The sequence below is a fragment of the Rhamphochromis sp. 'chilingali' genome (genome assembly GCF_963969265.1).
Source record: "Rhamphochromis sp. 'chilingali' genome assembly, chromosome: 1".
In the NCBI taxonomy this organism is placed as follows: domain Eukaryota; kingdom Metazoa; phylum Chordata; class Actinopteri; order Cichliformes; family Cichlidae; genus Rhamphochromis; species Rhamphochromis sp. 'chilingali'.
Window position 1 is genome coordinate 25,001,007 of NC_137929.1, and position 10,279 is coordinate 25,011,285.

Below are 10,279 nucleotides of genomic sequence, written 5' to 3' on the forward strand. Positions count from 1 at the left end.
ATAAAAATATATTACCTTTTCTATATTTGATTTGAAACACAGAGCTCTCTGTGACACAATTTGCCGAAAAATCAATCGCCACATAAATCCTGTCAAAGCCTTCATTAATGTGAGCGCACACATGGAGGAGCAAGACACACTTTTTTGTGTTAGCTGTGTCCAGCTTGTTTCAAAGTATTCATTAGCTGCACCTCTGAATACAACAGCTTGAACCTCTCTGATGATCCGTCTGCGCTAACCATCTTCTTGCGCCTCTCTTCTTATTTATAGCACACATTCAGCCACCTCACCGCTCTAAAATATGTCACAACCCTCCTTCAAACCATTTAAAAACAGTCATATCCTTTGGCTGTGACATATGTTTGGCGCAGCTTTGTTATTCACGTCCTCACCTCGGGCTTGCTATTGTTAGACAAGCGTGTGAAAAAATACGGCTAGAGTAATCTAAAAGTTTCCAGTTGGACATCAGAACCCAGGATAAACTAAGGAAGGAGATTGCACAAGCAGAAAAACCTAAGAGATAGCAGAGCAGGAAACAGCACAAAGCAATAACAGACCTGCCAGGTTTTCCTCACAGATTATACGACAACAAGTCACACAGAGAACGCATTCAAGTTTGCTTTAGATTGCTCTTTGTTTACACCACCACAGCCACCAATGAGCACTAGTGCAAAAAGGTAGTATATCAATGCTTCAAGTAACTTCTAGTCAGACAAGTCCTGGTAAGACGCATAAGCTACGTGGTTTATAAGAATCTATCTGTTCAGATGGTGATTTATTCTGGTCAAAGTCACACCTCAGGTTTAGTGTGATGAGCAGCAGTAGCAGCAGTCCGATAATAAACAGATGTAAGATGTTGCAAGAAACATGAAGAATGGGAGATTACACTAATAGAAAGCAGTGAGGTAAGACAGCAACATCCCAAGAGACCCACAAAGGCTGTAATCAGTGAAATGATAAAAGATCAGAGCATAAGCAAAATAATTAGTGTTGTCTGATCCTGATTTTCCAGCCCTTTTCCTCTGCTTTGAGCTTGCACTGTTTATTTACTTAAAGCCCTTCTTTGGCCTCTTTATTATCCCCAGTTACCCAATAAATCTGAAGACATCAATGGGACAGCTATACGTGGTATGTAGAACTAGAGGTGACCTTTCTGCTTAATGTAGCAGAAACGTATAAGCCTTTATGCTACAGTAGAAATGTCCCTACTTCAGATCTTGGTTGTTTTTTGTATGATCTCGACATTACAGATGAAATAGTTACTTCACAGCCTTTGCTCTCATGCTCAGTAAGAGCAGCGTAAACAAACATCAAAGTTTGATCGTCCTGATTACGCCGCTTGCTAGTGATTGCATAGCTGAAGTATTTTTTTCTTGGCTGAGACGAGAGCGTTGGCTCTCTTATCGCCACCTGACTGCAGCGGGGTGGACAGATAGACAGACGGAGGTGGTCTTCCTGTGTGTTTTCAAGCAGGATTTCCTTCAGCCTGTCCTCCTGCTGGCCCCATGGCCTCTAGCTTAACCCGAGGACATGGTGACCTGCCAACGTTCTGTCACTGCGCACGGGAGTTTTATACCATAGAGGGTGTTTTTAGCATTTAGAAAAAACATTTGTCATAATATAAGTGTGTAATTTTACTTTTTAATAATCTTTAGCTATTATTTCTGTTATCTAAGGACAAAAGCTATACATGTGACTTCAAACTGATTACACAAAAAAACCCCACGAACCATCTATATTTATATTAAATCTATTAGTGCTTAAATTCTTTAATTTTATACTTTATCAGGTACCTGGCTGATTTGAACCCAACAGCATAGACAGAACTATTGCTGGATATTGATCAGGTCTTCAAAGCTGCAGACAGCTTTGTCGAGCCCTGACAACAGGATGTGTTAAGAGCAACAACGTGACGCAGTATTTAAAGACAATGTGTTTTAAGCAGACGGCGCAGGTCAAATCAGTGTTTCCTCTACTTAAAAATCTTTTTAGCTAATCTAAAACTCATTTCTATGAAGACCTACTAAACATAAATGCAACTTCGGTATTTGTTTTTATTTTACAGAGAAAACTGAACTATGTTGTAACACTGCACCATGTAAAATGTAGCGGATCAGTGTAGTCAGTATATTTAAGGAACAGGGGCATGAACTACGCAACAAAAAACATGTATTAAACATTACTGCACTAAAAACGACACACACATATGTTTTTATATCTTTGTGGGGACATCTAATTGACTAGCCGCTTACCCTAACCATCAACAATGACTCCCTAACCCTAATCCTAACCCTCAGACCAAACCTAACCATAACCTAATTGTATCCCTGACACTAAAACCACATTTTGAGTCTCAAAAATGCCTTCAAACTTTCCGGGACCGAGAGTTTGGTCCCCATAAGGGCTGTTGGTCCCCACAAGTGTAGTAAACTTCCAATTTTTGATCCCCACAAAGACATATAAACACAGACACACACACACATGGTCAAGCTAAATCTAGATCTAGATCAGCTCTCACTAAACGTAGTGATTCTCTGTGCATGTAGCACAAAGAGGGCGCTATCGTGGACTCACACTGGTGTCACAGACTACCTCTAAGACCCACAGAGGTCCAAATCACACCTTCATGATTTATAATAACAACGTAACCAAAAACTCCTTTTAAAAGGATTGAAAGTCAGCATTTCAGCACAAACGCCTCACACCAACTGTCAAGCACGGAGGTGGAGGGGTGATGATGGGGGCTTGTTTTGCATCCACAGGACCTGGGCATCTCACAGTCACTGAGTCAACCATGAACTCCTCTGTATATAAAGTATTCTAGAGTCAACGTGAGACCATCTGTCTGACAGCTAAAGCTTGGCCCAGACTGGGCACTGCAGCAGCCACATCAAAGTCAACCTGACTGAAATGCTGCGTTGACACCTTAAGAGAGCTGTGTATGAAACTCTAAGTGTCAGATGGCATCATCTGCCTCTTATCAACTCCAGCTGAGTTTATCATCCTGTACATTTAAATCACTGGTTAACATTTTCTAAAGCAGTTTTTGGACTCTGTAATACAAATAAACATGATAAAAAGAATGTGCTCGGCTCCGTGGTACCTCCACCTTTAAGACAAACCAAGTCTGCCTCTACTGCCCTTCCCCCCCTTTTTTCTGCTTTCCTGCACCTCAACTTATCAGGTCAGCCGCCTCATTCTGACCCCTAACACACAACACCCAGCCCCCATTGCAACAGGGAGAGGGTGAAGGGGTGTAGCATGTCCTGGATAAGAGAGGTGGAATGTGTGCAGTGAGAGGAGTTGCAGGAGAAAAGCAGGGGGGAGTTTGATAAGTTTGATGGGTGGGGAGAAAGTGGGATGGATGCAGGGAGTGCAGGAGGAGGGGAGATACAGCATTCTGGACTCAATCAGATGGGGGGTAAAAAGAGGAGGGCAGAGACAGAAGTTTGACATACCGAAGACAAAGACCACAGCAACTGGAAGCTTCGGTTATTTCCACCATCATCTCTGCACCACTTCGTCCACAGCAACAATTTGATCGGTGGATTGGAGAAGACGACAGAAGATTTAGGACGCAATCTTTTCCACTGACATCTCAGGATATCTGACGGAAACCAAAAGCAAAGCTGCAGGACACCAATTTTTCACCTAAAGAGATAAGGCTTCAAAGGGGAACCTCCAAGAAGATCTCAAAGCCTGTTTTAACTTCACTCTGGAGAACTGGAAAAGAACAGCTGAAGGAATAAAAGCAGAACGAAAGAGCTTCATTAAAGTGTGCAGGGAGTGCACGAGTGTGGCTGACAGACTGGTCACAAGTCTTCTGCAGAAGAAGTGAGAAAAGCAGCAAAAATCTGGAGGAGGAACAGCAAGAGGTCCACCGGGCCCCACAGCACAACGTGAGTACGACCTCAAACCATGAAATCATATTAACACTGAACAGCTGAGATATAAGTTACTACACTGAAGCTAAAACACTGTTTACATCTATTGAGTGATGTTCAACAGAACGTAATGAGTATAAGAGACAAACAAGTATTATTGCAGCTATTTTGTTCCAGATAATAGAAAAGAAAGAAAAAACAACAGAAAATCTCCCTGAATCAATGAAGCATGACAGCACTGAGACCTAGCTTATCCACAATATAGCGCTACACATTATGACACAAAAATAAACTCAAAAAGAAAACAAAAGATCCTCATACAGTGGCTTCATTAACCTCGCTGCTCAGTTTTCCATATTTGAGCTAAACGAAATAAGCTATTTAGTTACGACACAACACGTTACTCCACGAAAAGTAAGAGCAGTGAGTAAAATGGGCGGAGTCCTTAAATGTATTTCCCATAAGCTGCACAATGAGTCACCTCACACACACACGCATGTGCGCATACACACTTTCCTGCCAGTCCTTCCTCTATGACCTTCCACCTTACAAAAACACTTGGGATAACAATGGGACACAGGCGTGGAAAAATTTACACTAAAGCACCCAGGACAGCATCGCGAAAGCCCCGGATCTGCTGTACCTGCTGAGATCCAGTGAGTCCAACGTTAGCCGATATATTTTGAAGGTTACTTTTTGTTCGACTTGAGCTTTAAGTGCGCACAGCGTGCACACACGGCCATCTTACCTGACCTTTCTGACTTTACACGATTAAACGGCCTCACCCGTTTTTGTTTGTACAAAAAGCTGCTGTTGTGCACGCAACTTCCATCTTGCCATCACAATGAACCACTCATTACACACATCACACCACCGCCAGCACAGGCATAGTCCTCCACTGGTTCCTGCACAGGACAGATTCTAATGTGCTCAATTTTTGTCCACACAGCATTCCCGTACGGCATAAATATGAATCTGTGACTCGTTCAAGTCAAAGAAAAGATGGCCTTCCTATCAGTGTGTGGCAACGCTTTTAAAAATAAAAGGATGACAGGTTGAGTAGGTCTTTCCTGCTGGGATTTTTCCGGCACTGAAGCTTTTTCTGGCAGCTTGCACAGCCGTGGTACTCTCACGTCCTCTCTCCAACATGGTCATCGCTGTCTCCTGACCTCAGAGAAGTGAGGATATCCTGCAGCAGACGCAGCTGCGTACCCCATAAAATCTGCCCTAGCGCAAAAAGAATGCAACGTCCTGGTGTAAGATCTCTTAAATATCAACCCGATTTTTTGTTATATAAAATTGCCATAACTTATTCTTAATATTTCATGCTCACGAGGCCATTATTTACAAAAGTTAAATGACTCTATACACTTTATGAAACATTTGATTTCCATAAAATGCCTAACATCTTGCAATAATGGCACCTTGGCCATTAATAATATTGCGGGAAAATGGATGGATGGATAATTTTAAGGTTTTTTTGTTTTAATTAACCAAAATATTTAAAATATTTAACCCTGTCCCCTGCAATATTGTGAATATGCTAGATTATTGTTCTAAAAGACAGATAGGTTGAACATAACATTACCCCCAACATATTTACATTAGTAAACCGCATCGTTTTTATGTCGTTCCATATTGTTATTACATTTTGTGTTGGGAGAATTATTCAATTCACTTCAACACAATTTATATACAAGTCAACCAAAAGCACTTTATATTATAAGGTGAAGACCTACAGTAATATATCCAAACCTGTGACCAACTCCTTTTAAACTGTCGTTCCTTTATTGATCTCTTCCCATGTCAAAAAATTGCTAAATCCCGAGAAAACGCGAGCATTATTTTAACACAAAGTAAGCGAATAATTCGTTGTAGTAACAAAGTCATGGGTATTATTGAGCTGGTGCTTCACTGAGCTACAGTGAAAATTCTAAGGGTTCGATTTGTAACGGTGGACTGTTTTACTAGTACAAGATATATCTGTGATCAACAACTAGCCTGAGGAGTTAAACCTTTTTCTTTAGTAGCATCGGTACTTGCAGAGGCACAACACACAACACCACATAGCCACAGTTACATGTGCAAACAACACCCACATGTACAAACTTTCATGCGAGTTAGCCTTGATCTCTCCACTTCACAAACTACATATAACAATTATGGGGCCTTTTCCTTTTGGCCAATCAGCTCGCTGATAATCATCACCTCACAGATGGCATCACACAAGGCTTCCTAGCTTCCTGACAGAAAAAGCATGTAACCTCTTAGTGAACCCACAACCACTAACTCAGTGGTTTTTGTCACTTTGACACCTGACTGCTCACACAGTCTCCAACCACCAACACATTGGCCACACATACAACACCTTCAAAACACCTGCAATGATGTGCACAATCTCCTCATCCTTGATGTTGATTCAGACCAAGTTCCGATTTCTTTTTCTTCACACAGTTCGTTATGAGTATGGCCGGTACTCTCGAGAGGGGGGCACACCATCAGGCCTTGGACTTGTCTGAGGAACTGCCACCTCACCACCACCATCACCACACCAACCACCACCAGCAGCAGCATCTTCACCATTCCAACTCCCTGGCATCCACCGCGGCTGTGGGTGGAGGGAGAGAAACACCTTCACGTGTGGTTGTGCCTCCTCCTTATTCTGCAGCTGAGAGTGGCGGCGGGGGAAGCGAGGCTCCTCTGGAGCTGCGGGGATCTCTCGACTGCTGGGCCTGCTCGGTGCTGGTCACCGCTCAGAACGTGCTGATCGCCGCAATCAACGCGTGCCTCGCTGGACTGGTGTTCGGGATCATCCTGACACCAGCCATCGTCATGGTTGTGTTTGGCTTCCTCTGTCACTCTACAGTAAGAGAAAGGAAAACGGGGAGCGAATGAACGGGAACGTGTGAAAACTGTGTGAACTCTTTGTGTTCTTCTTCTGCACCGCGGCATTCAGGCGCAATTTAAACTCGATTAGCACATCTGCATGCATCCTCCGACGCATTTCATAATAATTCATAGAGCTATTTGCTCTCAAAAATCATGCATCGCAGACATTTGAAACCACCGGAGTATGTAAGGAGAGATGCTGAGTGGAGATGATTGCATCAATCTTTTTATGAAATATCTACAAGTCCTAATCTTGTAACTTTTATCCACAAGTTTGAAATAGTTGTGCTTGGGGCTTAGGGAGTGCTTTGGCTTTTATCATCGATGAGAGGTTTTATAATCTGATAAGTCTCAGATTCTTTTAGATGTTGAGGAGAAACAACTGGACAGGGCAAGTGGCCAGGAGTAGGATAGGCATTAGAGCACAAACCTTTAAAGAATGTCTGCTTTAGGGATTAAAATACACTTTTTAACATATGATTGTGAAAGCATAATATCGGAAAAACATAAATATTAAAAACTAAATAAACGGTTAATACACAGAATTGCATGTGAGGAAACAATATTTTTGAAAAGCACATACAGCTAAAACCAAGCTGCTCACTTAACATCATATGCAGAAGCATCACCTGGACTAAACCAAAAAGTCATGGTGGATCAGAGGCTTTCACACATACCAATGGCACTTGTGTAGGCCTCCTTAATAACCAGAGGGACCAGGATTCTCTCATGTTCTCTCACAGTAAGACCTCATGTGACACCAGCTTAGAAAAGGATTAACCAGGATCTGGGAGGGTGAAGAAAGGAGAAAATTCGGGAGAAATAAAAAGGGCCAAAGAAAAAAAACATATAAAGAAAGTAAGTTGGATCCAAGTATTTAAGAAAACACAACCACACATGCAATATATACAACTTTTTGCAAAAAAGAAACAAGTGCATTCCTTTCCCAGTACACCCTGCCTCAGATCTGGAGGCATTCAGGAGCTCTCACGATTTTAAAACAAACACGGGCATACTTGTCCGAGTCTTATCTTCTACGACTCCTATTCTAAACGCTTCCTCCGTTAACTCGCACTATATTATATTTTTATGCAGAATGTTCGTTGTTTTTATTTTAAAAGTAAGATTAAATCAGCTATACGGCTTTAAGACTGCACGACTTTAATCATTTAAAAGAACAATATAGAAGACCTTATTTCAAATTCCAGTGGATTCTGGTGCACAACTCTTGCCTTGCTTTGCCCTTTTTGCAACTCTACAGACAAAGGTTGACAGAGGTTTGAGTTTAGTGTTTTCCATGTCATTCTTACTTTCTTGCAGCCTGCACTTTGCTCGTGCATTCATATGTTCACTTCACAGGCTTATAGGGATAATTCAGACATACCGCCTCTCCTCCTCTTCCACATTCATATCTTGAACCCATCACCTTTCCTTCCACTCCCACTGTGCTATTGCACATACTTTGACATAGAGCATCAATCCAGCTCACAGTAGCTTCAACCAACGTCTTTTTAGTTCCATTAATTTTTCTCAGACATGCATATGTTTATGTGTGTGCGAGAGAATGAGAGTGTTATATCTCAGACTACCAACTGGTGTCTGTCCTCACCTCATACACACATACCGCATACACTACGTCATCCTCTGGATTGTGATGGCGGCCGGCAGATCAGCCAAGGTTTTCGTGTGTGCGACTATGTGGGAGCGGAGCCTTCTTAAAAAATGTATCATCCTGGGTAAAGTTGCAAAATAAAGGTTTAAAATGATGACTGACTGAAAACACTAAAGTTTGCCATGTGGTCTGCAGGTGCGCCCCCATGGAACTACACCCTACTGCTCAGACCTACTGACCGATGGAGGCTGTGTGGCTTTGCTGGTGGTGGGCTTCCTCTTGGTCACCCCTCTGCTAGTCCTGGCGCTGGCTGCATACTGTCGTCTGGCCCGACACCTCCAGCTGGGCCTGTGTTTCATTCCATACAGCCGGGCCGTGTACAAGAACCTCCCGGCCACCCAGCATCGTGGCCTGGGCACGGGCTGCTGCGTGGGTCGAGATGCTGCTGATGGCGGTGGAAAGGGGAAGGTCTGGGTGTGAGATGACTGTGGGCTTGGTAAAGGGGAAAAGAAAATGGGGTGAGAAAAGACCTTTAGATTAAGTAAAGGGGCACGAACAAAAAAAGAGGGGTTAAGAAAAGGCAGCAGATGTCAGGAAAATTGAGATATGTGAACTATAATTATCTTGTAACTTTCTAGTTACAATATTGCCTCAGCATTATGGAAAAAAATGAATCCATACAAAGCGTGTATACTTCAAATGAAACTAAAACAAATGCAAATTCCACTTTGTTAAATAACACGGTCTCAATAAGAGAGCCTGTTCAAGTCAATAAATTACAGCCGAGACAAAAAGACACTTACATGATGGTCTGGTTTATTTTTTATGTGTTTTTAAGTGATTGAGAGGAAGCTGAACATCTGAAAAACATCAAATCCCACAAAGGTTGTACTGACACTTCACAGCTGTATCCTGTCACATTTATGTTATAATGAGAAACATTTATATGTCTAGTGTAGTTTTCTTTTTAGCTGTTGCAAACTGTAACTGCATTCTCTTGCATGTTTTGTTTCCTTTTTTTGAATAAATAAAGCTACGAGAGTTAGCTGGTGTGGTCTGCCGTTTTATTAGCGCGAGTTTACAGAGTTCAAAAGCAGTTTAAACAGGAGCGGTCCATTTATCCACCAGAGCGACTGTCAGAGCCGACTGGAGTAACAACAACTGTTTTAGGGGAACGATGAAATCCACCAACGTTAGCCTTTTTGACTGTTGTCAGCCAATAAACAAATAAGATGTGTTGTTTGTTAGGCGTTATTAGAAATCATAGCTGTTACAAGTTTCAAAATACAACAGACAGCTAAGAGTGTGACGTATTGTGATAAACAGACGATGTTACATATCATAACAAACTGTCTAGCCCCATTCTTGTTGAATTGCAAACTTTAATCATGTGTTGGATTAATCAGGGTTCATAAACCTTTTTCAGGGTCAAATTCAAGCACTTTTTAAGGACTTTACCAAACAAACAAACAAGAATGCATGTTTCACTTTGCATCACCTCAGTAAGACCGTGTGAAAATTACAACAGATCAGCTTAGGTTGAGTTAAATGTCCTTTGTTCCCCTTTCACTAAAAAGAGAAAAACACACCACACAAAAATACTGCAAAAGGAAAAGGCTGCCTTATATGCATATAGTGTCGAAACTCAAAAGGCACATCTCACTTAAAAATTAAGATGTACAAATGTGTTCAAATCAAATCTCCTGTTGAAAACAAAACAAGAAAACTGCACCAAACATCAAAATCAAACCAAAATAATACACAGCAAGGCCAAACTAATAAGTCTTCTCACCAGATATTGATGCTTCTTTCCTACGTGACACAAAAAGTAGGAGACAGATGTTTTTTTTTGTTTTACTACATTCCTGTAATATTATTGTTGAAGTCCTAAATG

The 10,279-nt window shown here is 41.7% G+C and overlaps 1 protein-coding gene across 1 annotated transcript; it reads left to right on the forward strand.

Moving 5' to 3' along the window:
* Positions 1-3,338: 3,338 nt before the first annotated feature.
* On the forward strand, positions 3,339-9,430 carry tmem88b (transmembrane protein 88 b). Its single transcript, XM_080898848.1, has 3 exons — positions 3,339-3,899; positions 6,339-6,749; positions 8,581-9,430. The coding sequence occupies exons 2-3, from the start codon at positions 6,345-6,347 to the stop codon at positions 8,863-8,865; spliced, it is 690 nt and encodes a 229-aa protein (XP_080754974.1). The 5' UTR covers positions 3,339-3,899; positions 6,339-6,344; the 3' UTR covers positions 8,866-9,430.
* Positions 9,431-10,279: the final 849 nt, after the last annotated feature.

Coding starts and splice junctions, on each gene's coding strand:
- tmem88b (XM_080898848.1), top strand. CDS start 6,345: ATGAGTATGGCCGGTACTCTCGAGAGGGGGGCACACCATCAGGCCTTG. Junction 6,750..8,580: donor GCTTCCTCTGTCACTCTACA/GTAAGAGAAAGG, acceptor TGTGGTCTGCAG/GTGCGCCCCCATGGAACTAC.